Below are 18,849 nucleotides of genomic sequence, written 5' to 3'. Positions count from 1 at the left end.
AATTTTATATTTTATATTTTAAAAATAATTTAATATCACAAATTCCCAAACCTCACTCTGGATCTATTATTGTTGTTGTTTAACATATAAATTGACTATCAATATTACAAAAATTTGAACAAAAAAATATATTATAAATTATAATAACAAATAACTTAAAATAGAAAATTATAATGTCAAAAAATATTATAAATTATAATAATTAATAATTTAAAAATAATATATATTGGGTACGTGTCCGGCGATCGGTACCTACTACTATTACAATTTACAATCAAAAGGGCAGAGTCAATTCGTTTCAAACTTGCACTCGAAGTTTTTACGAGGTCTTTCAATTTTAATAAATACATTAGCTCATCGGAGCTCCGGCGTCATCTATTTATAGCCCCTTCACAATTTGGTACTACTATTATTGCAACTATTTTTTTTTTTTAAAGTTTGCATGACTTGATTTTTCCAATTTGCTGGTAATTTTTCCTTTTCTTTAATTTTATCTTCGAATTGACACAATTTGTTGCAACTGAGCTTGAAAATTACGTATATTAATCTGTTAAATTATGGTTTAGTATGGTGTAGGTAGATGTTCTAGGATTTTGGAGCAGTGGAGATGACGAGAAAAGCGAGTTGCTGTGGTATTTGTGAGAATTCTAATCTTCCTTCCATTTGTACTCTTTGCGTCAATTACAGGTAATTCACTTAATTCTACCTAAAATTTTAAGTTCGAACAAGTGTTGGGTAGATTCGATAGGAGGGTGTGGAGGTCGAGGATTTGGGTACAAGGCTAGTAGTGTTAGGTGTTTTTTTTTTTTACAACCATGTTGTTCGGGCCAGCTTGTGCACACCTCGGGTAATTCCACGGGATACCCGCGACCTCCAATCATCAACAGGTATCAGGTAGGTAACTCTGTCCAGCAAGGCTAGCACAAATGGAAAGAAATCACCTAATGTTTTGTCTCTGTTGGACCTCATGGTGCTTGACCCACGTTATTGATCACTAGGCCACACATTTGGGTGCTAGTAGTATTAGTTTTATATTCGGCATATTTATTATTATTATTATTGTTTTCTAGTTACTATTTCCATATCTTTACTATTATTTTTCTATTACTACTTGTCTCGTATGCACCTACTTATTATAAGGTCTGCATACACTCTATCCTCCTCAGAAACCCACTCGTTGGACTATACTGTGTATATTGTGTTGTTGTATAGGAAGCTGGATGGGGTGGGGGTGGGAAGATGTGGGTTATAAGATTCTAATTGTAGTGATGATGTGGTTTTTGGCAGATTGAATGAATACAACACTGTGTTAAAATCACTGAAGGGAAGAAGAGAAGCATTATGTGGGCAATTAAGTGAAGTACTCTTGGCTAAGGTTTTCCATGTTTCTTGATAAAAATTCTCTCTTGTAATGCCTTCAGTTTATCACTTAAGGTTTCATTATCTTGTACAAGAAGATGATTTTAATCTTACTGAGGTATAAATACGTTCATTTAATATTATCTGTAATCAATTCTGAAAGAGTTTCCAAACAGCAATGGATAACTCCATCATATTGTTTATTGTATCTAGGAGAATGGAATTGTAGTTGAAGATGTAATACATAAAATTAATGTAGGATTGTTCAAATGGAGTAAATGTCACGACACATGAGAGTGCTATACAATACGAAGATGCGAAACAAAATAGAACAAAGGTTTTATAGAACGGTTGTAAGTTCGTTAATTTATATGGGAGTGAATGTGGGGGCAGTTAAGACTCAGCATATCCACCTGACGAATGTTGTATAAATGCAAATCTAAAGATGTATATAAGTGATATAAGATTGGATATGGTCATGTGAAATAGAAGGTGCAAGCGACACACACAGAGGATAAGATGAGATAAGACTGCTTGAGAGTTTAATCATGTTTTACATAGACCATATGAACCGTCCGATAATTCATCAATGTGATGATCAAATGTGAAAAAGGGGATGAGATGTATATAGAATTACACAATGGGAAGTTAGCTTAAAAGACCCATAGTCTGTTGGGACCCATGTGGTATGAAGGCTTGCTTTTGAACAAATTAGACACCCATCATTCATGAAGGTGTAGGAGATCAAAAATCATACGAGCAATATCAACCTGTTGGGTTTAAGGAATTGTTATTTTTACATTCAGTAGGTTCCAACTTTGAAATGATGGTATGGGGAAGATCAAAAGGAGTATGTCAGTCAAGCAGAGGGCTCTCACATAAGTGTGGTTCCAAGACGTTCGGTATTCTTAGAGCTTTCCTTTTCCTAGTTTGAGCCATGTATATCCATGTAAATATATATAAAGAGTAGTTTTGAAGGATTCGTTATATATATACCACTCTCAAAAAGAAAAGTTGAACTAATATTCTTCTTTAAAAGAAAATATTTATTAGATGAAATAGACCCAAATAGAAAAATGATTGTGTGTTGGCATCTATTTGCCCAAAAGTAGACATATGTAGTAAGCAAACTGAGAGTAGTATGATGCATGTCAGGTTGCTATGATCCTTCCTTTGATAACAAAAATGCCTAAAACAATCTTGTTAAACAACTGAAAACTTAACAGGATTGTTGTATTTTAACCTTCTGTCTATAGGCCTGGCCATCTACACATTATTTCAAGTGCCATGATGTTGTCTTCTTGTTGATCTTACCTTATTATAGATATTCAATATACTAAACTGATATAAGTTATTTTCTAGTCTGTATTGAGTGTATTTGTACTAATTATTTATGAAAGAAAATTCAGTTTCGAGGTATACCTGTAGCTGAAAAGATTTCTGTTGTTTTCCTCATGATTTTGATCATCTTCAGGGTAAGGCCGATGATCAACTTAGTTGGAGGGTGCCTCGGAATGAGAAATTGGCAAGATTAAAGGAAAAGCTCCGACAACAGAAAGAGCAAGTTTCACAAGGTCTTTTGTCCTGTCAACTAATGGCAGCAGCTCAATTTGATTTTAATGCAGATTTAACCTACTGGCTAGCTGACTAATACATGTATTACAGGGAAGGCAAAAATTGAGAAGATGTCTCATGATCTGAAAGTTCAGTATGAGTTACTAGGATCTGCTACAAGGATGGTATAACAGAGTCTTTGTTTGTATTTCATAATTTGTTATGGATAGTTTGATGAAATATCCCACTGATGACTGAATCAATTTGTAGCTGGAAAAGAATCGTGCAGAACAACTTGAAAAGTTTTATCCTAATCTTATCTGCACTCAAAATCTTGGGCATGTGAGGAATTCTTCTTTTTTCAAACTTCCCTATGAGAAATTTTCATTGTTACTAATTCTTGTTTATTGAAACCGCAGATGGCAATTACCTCTGAGCTTCTTCATAAACAGTCTGTGGTTGTAAAACAGATTTGCAGGTTATTCCCTCAACGTCATGTAAGTCTCGAGCAATTATGTATGCTGGTAATTGTGGCACACACTAGTGGATCCAAATTACAGAGAATGGAATGATTCATGTTCTCTTAACCCTATAAAAGACTACAGTGGATGTAATGAGTATTATTATGGTAGTCATTTTGAGAGGCTTTTCTTATGATACATGTGCATTTCTACCTTTGAATTGGTGAGACACTTCATCTCCTTTTTTTTTCAACCAGCAAACTATTGATATTGTTTAGCTTGAAGTTTTTTCTACCTTTGAATTGGTGAGACACTTCATCTCCTCTTTTTTTTCAACCCGCAAACTATTGATGTTCTTTAGCTTGAAGTAAAAAACTGGGAAGAGAGCGGAAATAGGCTTCAATGGGGGATTGCACCTCTCAAATACCCCTGCTTCCTTGTTGGTTATTCCAAAAATGAATGATTGTTTCAGCTCCAAAGTTAGATGTTTTGATCATATGGGTGCTTCATTTTCTTGACACAAAGTATCTAACACCGACTATGGTTGAGATTATGAATCTTAGCCTGTTGGTCTTCCATAAATGCTTTACAGAGTGTTCCTTTTGGCCCTTATAAATTCCTCCATTTCATTTTTTATATCCTTTACTATCTAGCAGCGTGATATCCCTTGTTGCATGCTTTTATGTGTTTTGTTTGTTATATTGTTATTTGTACTGAGCCTAGGGTCTATCGGAAACAACCTTTCGACTTCATTTGAGGTAGTGGTATGGACTGCGTACACTTTACCCTCCCCAGACCCCACTTGATGGGAATACACTGGGTATGTTGTTGTTGTTGTTGTTGTTGTATAAAAAGTTATGATTGTTTTAGGAAAAATATAAATTGGAGATGACAGTTTTTCATCTGCTACTGGGATCATCTTGTTAGCATATGGGTGGAACTTTGGTATCATTAAGGAAGAAAACCTGGACTGTGCATGCTTAGTAATATTCCATTAGGTATTTATGATGGCCAGAAAAAAGAGATTTTTACTTTGAACTTTCTCTTTCTGTGTTGACCATCTACTTGGGGCACATTTGTGGTTTCATACAAATCTTGTGTTGCAGGTAACAGTTGATGGCGAAAAAAAAGATGGATCCAGTGGCCAATATGATAGCATATGTAATGCAAGGTTGCCGAGAGGACTTGATCCTCATTCAGTTCCATCTGATGAGCTGGGTGCTTCTTTAGGGTAATTTCTTTTGCTTGGTTATCACATAAGTCACTTCTCCAGCTGCGTAATTATTAAAATTCTGGCATATAATGTGGCTTTCAAGAGTCTTTAAGTATATGCAGAGCCATTATGAGGTGACAAAATGAGTTTTCTCTGTTTATTGTCATAACCCCATCTGAATGTTTCAGTTATTATCATGCATTATTATATTGCACTAGTGACCAGTAAATGTGGCCTCTTTGATTTGGAGTGCCACGGCTTTTTCTATCAAAGTAGATCATTGGCCATGATTCTTTTTGTCCATTAAGTTGGAGAAAACTTTGATAAGCCCTTTCAGCGTAGCAATTATGCTTTGTTTTTTTCTATCAGGCTTCTATTTCTTTGCTTTGTTTTTTTCTATCAGGCTTCTATTTCTTTCTTTTCAAACTGTTTATGTTTCAGTTTTCTTCTTGATATTTTGTGATTTTTTCACATTTTCTTCATATGCTTTGGGTTTTTGGATTGGTGGTGAGGGTTTTTACCCTGGTCATATCTGTAAAATTATAGGAAGGGGTTTATCAAAGCCTTAGAGTATAGTTTTTAGGTTTTTTGTCTGGATTTGGGGATCCTTTATAGTTTTTAGGTTTTTGTCTGGCTTTGGGGATCCTTTGGTTAAGGTTCAAGTTACCTTATGCTATACAAAAATTGCAGAAGGTTTTCCAAGAACTTGAAATAAAAACAAAATTCCAAAACACAGATATCATGTAATGGAATGATCACTGGAAGATGAAATACTCACTGTTTATCCCCTTATATAGTTCAAGCACTTGTTACTATGTGTAATGGGGTTGAACTTAGTTCTTCATTTTTGCTGCTGCAAGTAAATAGGTATTTAGCTGTAGATAGGCCAAGAGAGCCATTTGCTGGTTTAGGTGCGGAGAATGAATCCAGTAATTCAAAAGCATGAGGGAAAATGCATTACATTACCTAAGGATGCCATATATCTGGTTTATTTTAGAATCTTATATTACAATTTAACTTTCAACTTCTCATTTTACCATTAATGGCATGCTTTCATAGCCAAGTATCATGACATGTTTAAGACCACTAGTTCCAAAAATCTTTTTTTCTTTCTTAAACTCCGTGCTAAATTATATATGCCATTTATATTGAAATGGAGGAAATATCATTTGCTGTAGCAAATTGAGTGATGTAGTACTGTCATTGAAATGAAATGCAGCCTATATATTATTGACATGCCGAGTTGACTGAGATAATTATCCGATGCTTTTACTATATGTCTGTATAAATATCCATTTTGGCTAGTTAATAATTTATTCTAATGATTTTATTTTCAACGAGTGGAAGCAGATATATGGTGCAACTTTTGAACCTCATTGTTCGTTGCGTCTGTGCTCCTGCAGTTCATAATTCAGGATTTGCGGTATGCTCAAACAATCTGTCCTAGTTCTTTTGAAAGTTGAGACACAAATGCCTTTAGGGTACATTAATGGGACTTATCGGAGCTGCCTTAGTACAAAAATCTTTACATTGGGAAATGTTTGCAATTTTATTTTATGCTAGAGAATAGCAAAATAATTTCCTAGTGCCTTACTGACCTTAGTGAATGCACTTGCCTTTTTTGCCGGAGTCACGGTCATAGATGGTCAAATGATAACATACTACTGGATTCTTACTTCAGAATTTTTTGTTTTGATCTTAAAATCAGAACAAAGTTTTTTTAGATTTCTCATGTGTGTGTTTATTACGTTAGGGTTCATGTTCTCGAATATGGCAACGAGATTCTTACTGGGATGCCAGTCCGTCGTCTAGAAGGTATTCCTTCACTGAAATGTAGAAATTCAGTGTTCCTTTTCCCGTTTACGTGTGATGAAAACTTTCTTACTGATGTTAGTCATGCAATGCAGCGGCGAGTACCCACTTTTTATTCCACGCCAAAACTTTTGCTCGTCAGGTGGGGAAGCTTCATGGTACGACAGAAGTTGCAGTAATTCTGAAACTTCTAGTGACTTTGGAGTTTACTCTATGGAATCTGATAGAAAACCTCGGTTGGATTCTTCTAGTAGTAGTAGTTTCAACTATGCTTCTGCTTCCCTGCACTCAATAGAAACGCACAAAGATCTGCAGAAAGGCATAGCACTTCTCAAGAAAAGTGTTGCTTGCATTACTGCATACTGTTACAACACATTATGTCTAGAAGTTCCTGCCGAAGCCTCTACCTTCGAAACATTTGCAAGGTTGTTGGCTACACTTTCTTCTTCAAAGGAAGTTCGGTCTGTTTTTTCTTTGAAAATGTCTGGTTCAAGGTACGTATTTCTTTCATTTCTGTATCAGAGTTCTAGATCCGTACTCATGCTATTTAATGAAAGAAATTTACTTCTCGTGGCATTGAAACCGCTGATTTATTTAGCGGTGGCGTGTAATTCTGTCATTCGTTGTTTTAATTTGTAGGGCATCCAAGCAAGTCCAACAACTGAATAGATCTGTTTGGAATGCAGATTCAGCCGGATCATCTAGCACTTTGGTGGAGAGTGGACATGTGCCAGTATTGGTATAGTTTCTATCTTTGGATTTAGTTCTGAACAATTATCATATATTGGAACTAAAAACAATGTTACTAGTATGTAGAGTTAACATGCACCAGTATTGGTATAGGTGCACAGGTCTTAGTATTGGTTTCATAACTACAAAAGATGAGCTTTTCTGTATCTACTATTTGTTTCTATTGAACATTAAACGATTGCCTAATTTCGTTAGCAGTTAAATGCATCATCCACTCTTGATGATCACAGATCTCTTCTTTTGTTTTTTTTTTTGCTTTCTTGCATGTATGCAGTAGTTTATTGGAAAAGGATGTTATGCTAGGGAACGATGAACACAATGATGTGGCGATTAAAAATATATAATAAGTAGGATCTCACATTACTCAAATATTAATAGGCTATTCTTACAAGTCTAAAATTGAGTTTTCTTGATTATCCATCTTCTTAACAATTGAGTTAGCTGAAGAAGTGTTTTATGTATGCAAAGCTAATTTCTTCCTCCGGCTCCAAGTGAGCAAGCTTTAGTGTTAAGTTTTCTTATAATTTTTCAGAACTTGATGAAATTTTTTTATCAGGGAAACATAATTTTGTAAAAACTGCAAGGTTAGATTTTTTTAATAAGAAAATACTAATCTGTTTGTTTTTTAGAAAAGTTAGCTTTTAAACTTATTTATCAAATATTTCCTCTTATTATCAAATATTTCCTCTTATTGACATGTAGTTTTCTCATTCTAAGAACTACATATTACTGCATCGAAAAAACGGCTGTAGGCATCTCCCCGGCAAGTTGACTGCAAAAATATTGATAATACAGATATTGTAACTCCAAGTTCTTTAAAATCTTTTGGAATTGTTGCTGTGGTTTTCAGGATGTGTTAGTTTACTTGTGGTTTTGTTTTGGTGACTATGTTATCTGGGGCATAATAATATGAAATTCTTTGCGAGCTTGGCCTATTTTTTTATTATTATTTTTATTGTTGCCACTATGCTTTTTAAGTTTTTCTAGTTTAATTAAATTCTGAAAGTAGTTAACAACAAAGCTAATTACGTTATTAATAACTTTGCAGAGAAATACATTTGACGATGCTCTTCCAAGTTCTACTGCCAATATAATTTATGCCACTGAAGCATCCGATGTAGGAAGGAATGAAAATTTAATTGAAGACTGGGATCTTATTGAGCACCCTCCTTTTCCTCCTCCTCCATCACAAACAGAAGATGTTGAACATTGGACACGGGCCATGTTTATTGATGCAACAAAGAAATAAGCCACTTCTTGGATGGCTACTTCATTGTAAATAGTGCCAGAGCTCATGAAGGTAAACTAAGCTTTTTTGTCACATTCACATAACATGCTTATTAATAAACTGATAGTGATTTTGTCAGTTTTCTATAATTTTAAGGTTAATATAATTCCATTTCCAGTGTTCGATTCTGACTACTAATATCTGAGTTTTCTTCTTTTGAGTAATCTGCTAAAACATTATTCAATACTAGCAAAACCTAATCCAGGCTTCATAGTTGAGTTTACATGCTCGCCTACTCAATTTTCTGATCTTTTTGTAGTGGCTGAGTTCCTTCTTCGCGTTTAGCTGTAAAATATATGTTAATGATGTGGCGTTCAATATGTGTATGTGTGATGTAAAACTGCTCGATACAAGACCTCTTGATGATGACCTTTTTGTTTGGTAACCTAGGAAGTTCAGAACTGTTCACGGGTATTATGAGTGATCATGTTTTGCATGTCTAAAGCATATACATTCTTACTGTGCTTCTTTTGACGTTTTGGATTTAATCATAGAATAACTTTGCTTCCCTTTTTCTCTGTTGTATCATAGGCATCCAAGGACGGACAGAGATGCTTCTGAGCTACACCAATCTCATGGAAGAAAAAAGCTTGTATATTGACAAACTAAGTTCTAACATTAATGAATTGTAAATAGTGCAAATGTGGTTTTAGCTTTGTGTATGGAAACTGTAGTATCTTTGTTTTACTAGGACCGTACAGCTTTAGAGAAAGCGTGATATCCTTTTTCATAGAGCTCTCACCACCTCGCTCCTCCCAAACATCGTGATCCTCTAATGAACGCTTCTATGATGTGCTTTCTTAATGTAACCATTTAGTTGTCATCATTGCATTTTCTTTAAACTCATTCGTTCTTCTTGTTAAAAGCTATAGCATGAGTGATGAACATCCCAAATAGAATAAAATAGCTTTGCTCGAGTTGTCAAACATCAAAAGTGGCATTCTTGTGTTGCTTTAAACAAAAGACGTGGACCTATTTAAATTTGAAATGAAGAATCAGAAGTGAGTAAATACCAGTGATTTTGGATTTTCTTGATCTAGTGTGCCTGTAGAAACCATTGGTGATAATTTTTTTAAGAGAGATATTTGCGCTGGAAAACATGTTAAATTGAAGGGAGAAACTTGTTTGCTCATATAAAAACTCCAAAGTTCTCAATAACTTAAAATGAAAAGTAACTAAAAAAGCATAATATTGATTCTCCCTCAAGTTAAACTAAGTTCAGATAGTTCAAATCGAAGGCACTTGTTCACTTCTTCCTCTTCTTTGGAGGTTGGATAGTTTCTTCCTCGTCGTCCTCTTCTTCCTCATCTTCTGGATCGTCCTCTACAACTTCTTCTTCCTCCTCCCCTTCACGATCATCGTCATCATTATCTCCATCATCATCATCATTGTCGTCGTCATTATCATCATCACCATCATCGTCATGACCTTCCTCACCGCCATCCTCGTCATCTTCTGCATCTCCATTCTCCTCACCTTCTCCATTGCTTTTGTTGGCATTTCCTTTGCTTTTGTTCGGATTGTTTCCGTGAACCCCTTCATCAGAATATTCCTCTTCGCCATCCTCAAATCCACCATTTCCATTCTCATCGTTGTCGTCTCCATCTCCACCTTCCTCAGGAGCATCAACTACGTTTTGCCCATCATTTGTGTTTTGATCTCCCTTGACTTTGGTCTCAGTTGCCATCAGTGGCATAACATCCTGGAATCATTTAAAGACATCATTGTACATTGAATATTCAAGGAATAAAATGACAAAAACCCAAGTGCATTGTCGTTATCAACCTTTTTGGAACTAATTACACTTTCTTCCACTTTTTTAATTACTTTACTCTCTCTCCCTATTAATATACATAACATAGCCGACATATACATAACATTTTGTGTATATGTTGGAATTTTTGTAATATGTTTAAGGAATTGAGATTTTTTATAATATTGGAAACATAAGTTGTGTATTTGTGTAATTTTTAGTTGTTGTTAACTGAAATGAGCCCATATTACATACTTGTGCTTTTTACAAGTTGGACCTGGACAGAAGGGACAACTTAAGCCCAAGTCCGTAGATAAAAATTATGAGCCCAAAACTTGGTCCAGTTCTGAGTGGACCATCTCCTACTATTTGCAATAGAAGTACGAATCGCTATAAATAAATTACTCTCTTAATAGAATATTCCAATATAATATTCTCTTAAGAAAGAGTCAATCTAGAAAGCATGTTTTTTCAATTCAATATTTTACTCAACATATTCCCTCCCTTCCATTTAACTTGATCCCTTTAAAATAGTTACAATTTTCAATTTAATATATGAAATCAAGAAAAAATAATCATTTTCTTCTAATAGTACCATTATTACTAAATATCTATATAAAATATTAATAATTAAATTTAAATCTTTAAAGCATAATTAATAAAATTAGTACAGTAAAATAAATTTTTAATAAATATTTCTTAAAAGAAATATAAATTAACATGAATCAAGTAAAATAAAACAAGAAGGTACTTTTTAATATTAATGGAAATTTGACTTTTTCCAGGTTAAAAAATCTTATCCAGAATTTAATTATTTCATCAAAAATATCAATATACTTCTTCAGTTTTATATTAGTTGACCTCTGTGACTTTGGCACACTCATTAAAAAAATATTAATTAGGAGTTTATTTTATCAAATTAGTTTTATTAGTTATGTTTTGAAAATATAAATTTGAGTAAATATACTTTGTTTAGTCATTTAATGTTAAGAATAGTATTGGAAGAATATAATAAAATTCTCTTGATTTCATCAAAGAAATAATTAAATTAAAATAAATATTTTTAAAAAGAGGATCAACTAAAATAAAATGAAAGAAATAGTAATTAAAATATTAAATTTAGTCCTCTGCGTAGGGGCAGCATCTAGCATCTATTCTGCAGAATTAACATAATAAGCAGTGGCAGACTATATAATCCTAAGTGGGCCCCACATGTAGCAACTATCCCGGAACCCAAAATGGCATATAAGCCAAATTAACATTCTGTTTCAGTTCCGAACAAGAAAAAACCGGACCCTATAGGCGTACCTTAGTAACTTGCACGCATTAAAAAAGTTATTGACAAAAATTTAATGCTATTTCCTCTTCATTTTCTCACTCTCAAAAAAAAAGAAAAAAAAGGGTTTATCTGTTACATCATAAGTTCACCGTTATCTTCTTGAGATTCTAGTGGCCGGTTGGCCATAAATATATTTATAAAAATTGGCCATAAAGTTGTGCAAATTTTTGATATCAAGCAACAGCTCAATTTGAAACTTGAAAAATATCAAGATGTTAGATATTTTTCACTTTAATTTGTATTTATGGATAAGTATAATTTTAATTTTTAAGTATCATTTTTTAATTTGAAGACAAAAATTATTCATCTCAAATTTCACAATTTTCATGGCCGGGGCCCTCAGTATCTGAAACATATCTTACCAAACGTAACAAAGATGAGAACAAAGACACTCCAATTGGAAAATTTTGGAAGCCCTTAACTTTGAAATATATACAGTTTTACTTTATGAGAAACAAAAAAAGAAAGAGAGCAAAGGCGTGTTTCAATAATTTATATACACTTTCAATTATTTAACCACAATTAAGTAATACTAATTAATAAGATTTTTATTTCACTTTACTTTATCATAGTAAAACAATACTATAAATTTATTTATTTTTTAAAAAACAAAAATAAAACAGAACACAGGGTATTATTATTATAATTAGGTAAATTGGCAATTTTTAGCTGAAGTAGTAACCTGGGTAGAAGCTAAAAGCGTGGAAGCGCAGGTTAGCAGAGTGTTGTTAAGCAAGATCTCCATTTGTACGGTCAGTTAATTTTTCCACTCAACACCTGCACAGTGTACAACAAATAACAAACAACAAATCATATAAAACTGACAGTTAACATCTTCTAGAAACACAAAGATATCATTCATAGTAATTTTTTCACAATCCCGAGCCAGTTGACCATACAAAATACATAAAATCATATATATATATATATATATATATATATATATATATGATTTTATGTGACACACATTCAATTTTGAGAGTCGGTGAACTCTAACATTAAATTGTTAAATTTTTTGAAGTAAATTTTATATATTTAAAAACTATTTTAAAAGTAATATAAGTCACATTAATGATAATTCAAAAAATTAAAAAGTATTGTTTGAATTTTAAAATTCGAAAGTCATACTGCGTCTAAAATGAAACTCTAAAGTTGAAGATCTACGAAGGAAAAGGAAAAAAAAAAACAAAGAGAAATCTACTTAATATTTTTTTATGCCAAAAAAAAGAGCTTATGTTATAAACAAAACTGCAAAAGGAAATGGAGAATTCCGGCGAAAGAAAAAATATAAGAGAGAGCTTTTTTCCGAGAAAATAGAAGTAAAATGAGAGAAAATTGTTACCTGGAAAATTAAGAGAGAGAGAGAAAATTGGAATAGCTAAGAAAGTTTTACGCAAAGTGTGTGAGATTAAACGGAGGAAATAAGGAACAGAATCTAATGCTTTGTTCCTACTACTGCTGCTGCTATTGGTGAAATGCAATGGGTCCCACTTTTCTAACCCCCTTATTTTTTATTTCTTTTTTGGAATAGTTTATGTATTGGTCGTTGAGGTATCTTATAATACTAGTTGTAGCCCTAGGATATTTGAATTGTTGAAAGTTGTTAGAAAATTGAAGTGTGGGTTTTTTCTAGTTTAGTCTATTTCTTGGCATGGAATTCGTTAGAGGTAGTGGTATGGTTTGTGTACACTCTATCCTATCCAGATCCTACGATATGGGAATCTACTGAATTTGTTGTTGTTGTAGTTGAAAATAGCAAGATTGGTGCATCCACCGTCCACTGAGATACTATTTTTTTTTCTAATTTTATTTATAATTGTAGAGTCTGGGTCAATTTATGTGTACCTCGGTTAATTTTATGAGTGTTTGTCATCTCTCACAAACGTGTACCAGCTAATTCTATAAGCAAATTTCATCCATGATCACTTAATGTTGCGTCTATTATACAAAAGCCACTTTTCTTTCATTCATTACACAAATTTCATTTTACTTTGCTCCAATTTTACTTTGCTCCAACTATTACAAAAGTCACAATGAGCAAAATTTAGAATAATACACCGGAAAAATGATGTGACAACTTTAATTATTCTTAATTTTAATATAAGAGAATATAATATATTACCCATATCATGATCTTTTGTATATGTGTCTAGCCCAATTTTTCTTATGAATTATATAACGGAAGAATACCAATTTCTTAATATTCTAGGCTATCTAGTGAAAACTATTTTCATAAAAAAAAACTGTTGATATTTTTATGAAACTAACATTATATATACTTATATACAAGGGAGAATACCAAAATTTGGCAGTCCTCTCAATGACACTATGGTAGTTTTAATTTTCTTAAAATCCTCTAAAATTGAGATATGTGTTGGTAAATTATTTTTCTCCTCTAAAATTATGATATGTAATTGATAAGATTATAAAAATTTTAATGTTATAAAAATCCTCTAAAATTGTGACATGTAGTTAGTAAATTACTTTTCTCATCTAAAATTGTGACATGTAGTTGATGAAATTACTTTTCTCCCTCTAAAATTGTGACATGTTATTGATAAAACTACTTTTCTCCCTCTAAAATTGTGATATGTAGTTGATAATATTATTTTTTTCATATATTTCTTTTCTTGTCACTTAAGCCTTTGTATTCGGTATATAATAATAATATGATAAACTACTCTATTTCTGTAACTTAACCAATATATCAAAAGTTGTAAGTGACCGGGGAAATTGACACCATCAAGCTAGGTAGCTACCGTAATGTCTTTTAACGTCTCCCCCGTAACATCTTTTAACATCACCTTTGACCTGACTCGGGCTACTCCGGTGACGTCTTAAAAGTGTCGGCGACAGGTAAGTGAACTCCTTCTCCCTTCCTCTCTTCACCTTTGGTTCTCTCTCTTCACCTTTTTCTCTCTCTTCTTCTTTCGCACTTTTCACTGCTCTCACCGGCGGAATGAGGCTTCCATCGGCTCGACCCCAGCTACGTTGTCAGAGTATAGCACCGGACTCAGGCGACTAGATCTGATTCTGGCATGTCCAGATTACCAGACTTTGCTTGATCAAATTTGATTCCAGCGAAGCTCCGACTATAATATTTCGGCGACCGATTTCTACATTAATTTGTCGAAATCCAACATACTACACAAGAGAAGAGGACTTGGTCTACAAGCGTAACCCGGTGGCTTCTAACCTTTGTTATTTACTTTCTCTTATTATTTAGTATCGCTTGAGTTGTTTTTAATTTGTTGGGATTGACTGCTTTCTTGTATTGATGGCTTTTGTTTGTTGTTCTTAGTGTTAGGAAAAATAGTGTGCTTTACGTGTGCCTCCTATTTCCTACTGTTGTTTTTATTTTTAGCTTTGTTAGTATTTTTTTCGAGTAGTGGCTTTGAGGGTTGAGGGTAGGATAGGGTCATGTCCGAGGGGGTTGGGGTTGGGGTTGGGGGCTGGTTTAGGGGTAGGGGAAGAGAGGAGGAATGGTTTTCGAGTGGGGGCAAGGTCTGTTGTTAGGACAAGTTTGGGGTATGAAGTAAGGGGTAGTAGAGGTAGACGTGATGTAATAGTTGATAGGTTGAGGGTTTGGTCTTGAAACATAGAGACCCTTCAGGGTAAGTCCATAGAGCTTGTGAAGATTTTTAAAAAGAGGAGATCAATATTGCGTATGTCTACGAGACCAAGTGGGTGGGGTCAAAGGCTAGGGATGTGGATGGGTACAAGCTTTTGTACTCAGGAAGTGAGAAACTTAGGAATGGAGTAGGCATCTTAGTAGATGAAGAACTTAGAGGTAAGTAATGGTGATTAAGGGGGTTAGCGATAGGTTGATGACAATTAAGTTGGTCATTGGGGGGTTTACTTTAAACGTGTGTAGCATTTATGCACTGCAGGTGGACCTGGGAGAGGAGGAGAAGAAGAAGTTTAGGGAGGCTTTGGACGAGGTGGTAAGAGGCGTGCCTAGCTCTGAGAAGATTATTGTAGCAAGAGATTTTAATGGGCACATCGGGGTATTATCGGAAGGCTATAGTGATGTGCATAGAGGTTTTGGTTTAGGGGTGAGGAATGAAGAGAGAGCTGCTCTGTTGGATTTTGCGAGGGTCTTTGGGATGGTGATAGTGAATTTGAGTTTTTTGAAGAAAGGTGATCACCTGATTACATTTTGAAACATGATAGTCAAGACTCAGATTGACTTTTTACTACTTAAAAAGGGGGATACGGCACTGTGTAAGGATTGTAAGGTCATTCTGAGTGATAATCTTTTGACCCAGCATAAGTTTTTGGTGATGGACTTGGGTATAAAGAAGGAAGAATAAAGTAGGGTGGCTTAACGCCGGTGAATACACTGGAGATAGGGGAGAAGGTAGTGAAAATGAGGGTGTGGGAGTGTAGGGAGGCATGGATGGTATGTGGAATAGGGCAGCTAATTGCATTAAGAAAATAGGTAGAGAGGTATTGGGTATCTCGAGGGGTTGAACTAGATAACATCCAAGAGACTGGTGGCGGAATAAAGAAGTGGAGACCAAGAATAGAGTGTATGCTAAGTTGGTTGATAGTAAAAATGAAGAGGATAAGTGGGTGAATATGGAGGAGTACAAGTTAGCTAGGAAAGAGGCTAAATTAACAGTTACGGCTATTAAGACGGCAGCATTTGAGAGCTTATATGCGGGGTTAAAGGAAAGAGACGGGGAAAAGAGGTTGTATAGGCTTGCTAAGGCTAAGGAGCGTAAGGGTCGTGATCTCGATCAAGTGAAGTGCATAAAGGAGGGAATGATAAATTATTGGTGGAGGACATTCACATTAAGAAAAGATGGCAGTCATATTTTCATAGACTTTTGAATGATGAGGGGGACAGAGACATTGTATTAGGGGAGCTGGAGCACTCAAAGAAGGGTCGTGATTTCAGTTATTGTAGATATTTTAAGGTAGAGAGGTCAGAAAGGCTATTCAAAGGATGCGAAGGGGTAGAGCGACAAGGCCTGATAAGATTCCAGTGGATTTTTGAAAGTTTACTGGCGGGGTTGGTTTAAGGTGGTTGACTGGATTATTTAACAATATTTTTAAAACTAAAAAAATGTTCGAGGCATGGAGATAAAGTACAATGATTCCTTCGTATAAGAACAAGGGTGACATCCAGAGTTGCAACAATATAGGGGTATTAAGTTGTTGAGTCACACTATGAAGATTTGAGAGAGACTGGTCGAGTGGAGGTTGGGGAGGATAGTGTTTATTTTGGAGAATCGATTTGAATTTATGCTCGATCTCTCAACGATGGAGGCAATTCACTTGGTGCGGAGACTGGTTGAGCAGTATAGGGAAAGAAAAAAAGACTTACATATGGTGTTCATCGACTTGGAGAAGGCGTACGACAAAGTTTCTACGGAGGTTCTTTGGAGATGTTTGGAGGTAAGTGAGGTCCCGATGGCATACATCAAATCGATTAAGGATATGTATTATGGAGCAACGACTCAGGTGAGGATGGCGGGAGGAGACTCGGAGTATTTCCCTGTCTTGACAGGGTTGCATCAAGGATCGACTCTTAGTCTGTTTTTCTTTGCATTGGTGATGGATGTGTTGACACGGCATATTCAAGGAGAGGTGTCTTGGTGTATGCTTTTTGTAGATGATGTTATTTTGATTGATGAGACGCTAAGAGGTGTGAATGATAAATTAGAGGTTTGGAGATAAATCTTTGAGTCTAAAGGATTCAGGTTGAGTAGGAGCAAGACATAGTATATGGAATGCAAGTTTAATGACTTGAGGCAGAAAAATGAGGAGGTAGTAAGATTGGATTCCCAGTTTGTTTGTAAGAGGGATAGTTTTAAGTATCTCGAGTCCATGATTCAGAGAAATAGAGAGATAGACGAAGATGTATCTCACCGTATTAGGGTAGGATGGATGAAGTGGAGTGATATGTGATAAGAAGGTGCCGCTCAAGCGTAAAAACAAATTCTACCGAGTGGCAGTCCGTCCGGCCATGTTGTATAGAGCGGAGTGTTGGTCAGTCAAGAAATCCCATATTTAAAAATTGAAGGTAGCGAAAATGCGGATATTATGTTGGATGTGTGGGCTTATTAGGAGTGATAGGGTTAGGAATGAGACTATCTAGGAGAAGATGGGAGTGGCTTCGGTGGAGGAAAAAATGTGAGAAATTAGGTTGAGATGGTTCGAGCATATGATGAGGAGGGGCACGGATGCCCCAATTCGTACGTGTAAGAGGCTATCTTTAAAAAGTTTCAAGTGGGGTAGGGGTAGGCCGAAGAAATACTGGAGAGAGGTGATTAGACGTGACTTAGAACAGTTACAACTTACTGAGGACATGACCCTAGATAGAAAGGTATGAAGGACACGAATTAGGTTAGAAGGCTAGTGTTTGTGGGTGGGTCGTAGTTAGTAGTTAGGAGAGCTTTGGGGTAGCTGGGCTGGTAGTGTTAGGGTTATGTCCATAGGTTGGAGTTTCTAGTAGGAGAGTATGGGGGTGGGGGTGCCTTTGGTTCGTTAGTGCAGGGTATTACTTTGTGGGTGTCTTATTTCTGTTATTCCATCTTGTTTTATGCTTTATCACGAATTTGTTTACTATTTTTTGTCTTGAGCCGGGGGTCTATTGGAAACAACATTTCTACTTCTTCGGAGGAAGTGGTATGAACTGCGTACATTTTACCCTCCCCAGACCCCACTATGTGAAAATACACTAGGTTTATTGTTGTATAAACTACTCTATTTATTGAGTTTGTCTTTGTGCTTTTAATTGTTTGACTAATCGATTAATTTTCTTAGAAGTTTTCATTATAATATTCAGTTGTTGATAAATTACATATTGTTTAATTAATTTAATTAATAAATATAAAAATATATCCAATAATTTATTTATCTATTAAATTACTTATATTTTAAGACTGTTACTAACACAGTTGTCAATAACATTATTTGTATAAATTTTGACAATACTTATTCGATGATAAAATTAAAAAGGTTTTATTTTTAAATTATCTTTAGCATGTTGATTTATCTTCAAAGAATTAAAATAATCCTTAAAAAGAAATATTTATACACATATTTCTATTTTATGTGTTTTGAAGAATTTATTTTGTTTATTACTCTTTTTAATGCACTTTTTTGGCAGATGAATGCAATATTATGAAATGTTTCATAAAAATATCAATCAATTTTTTTTGAGATAATACATCAATCCACCCCACCCCCCCACCCCAAAACTGGTCTGCCTTACTTACTTTAGGACTTAAACTAACCTTCTATTTATTTACCCCCTTAACATCTTTAAAGTGAATTAATTTCAATCCTAATGCTGACGTGGCATTTTTT

At 34.6% G+C, this 18,849-nt stretch overlaps 2 protein-coding genes across 6 annotated transcripts; one reads left to right on the top strand and one right to left on the bottom strand.

Annotated features, from left to right (window-relative positions):
• The first annotated feature begins 261 nt into the window (after positions 1–261).
• On the top strand, positions 262–9,263 carry LOC107867578. Of its 5 annotated transcripts, none has more exons than XM_016713879.2 (14): positions 262–400; positions 577–687; positions 1,288–1,375; positions 2,834–2,933; positions 3,025–3,098; positions 3,184–3,255; positions 3,333–3,410; positions 4,481–4,605; positions 5,938–6,010; positions 6,341–6,402; positions 6,495–6,893; positions 7,039–7,138; positions 8,198–8,449; positions 8,969–9,263. In XM_016713879.2, exons 2-13 carry the CDS (start codon positions 608–610, stop codon positions 8,396–8,398), a joined length of 1,452 nt encoding a protein of 483 aa, XP_016569365.1. In that variant the 5' UTR covers positions 262–400; positions 577–607; the 3' UTR covers positions 8,399–8,449; positions 8,969–9,263. The 5 variants fall into 5 exon arrangements, with proteins under 5 accessions (XP_016569365.1, XP_016569361.1, XP_016569366.1 ...); XM_016713875.2 differs by having other exon boundaries at positions 567–687; XM_016713880.2 differs by having other exon boundaries at positions 291–467.
• A 281-nt stretch (positions 9,264–9,544) lies between these two features.
• LOC107867577 (acidic leucine-rich nuclear phosphoprotein 32 family member B) lies at positions 9,545–13,082 on the bottom strand. The gene is made up of 3 exons (XM_016713874.2): positions 12,872–13,082; positions 12,212–12,306; positions 9,545–10,139 (listed from the first exon to the last, which is right to left on the bottom strand). The coding sequence occupies exons 2-3, from the start codon at positions 12,272–12,274 to the stop codon at positions 9,684–9,686; spliced, it is 519 nt and encodes a 172-aa protein (XP_016569360.1). The 5' UTR covers positions 12,275–12,306; positions 12,872–13,082; the 3' UTR covers positions 9,545–9,683.
• Between the last annotated feature and the right edge of the window lie 5,767 nt (positions 13,083–18,849).

This window comes from Capsicum annuum, chromosome 4 (genome assembly GCF_002878395.1).
Source record: "Capsicum annuum cultivar UCD-10X-F1 chromosome 4, UCD10Xv1.1, whole genome shotgun sequence".
NCBI classification, from domain to species: domain Eukaryota; kingdom Viridiplantae; phylum Streptophyta; class Magnoliopsida; order Solanales; family Solanaceae; genus Capsicum; species Capsicum annuum.
Note: the sequence above shows the minus strand (reverse complement) of the source record. Positions and strands in the feature narration are given on the sequence as shown.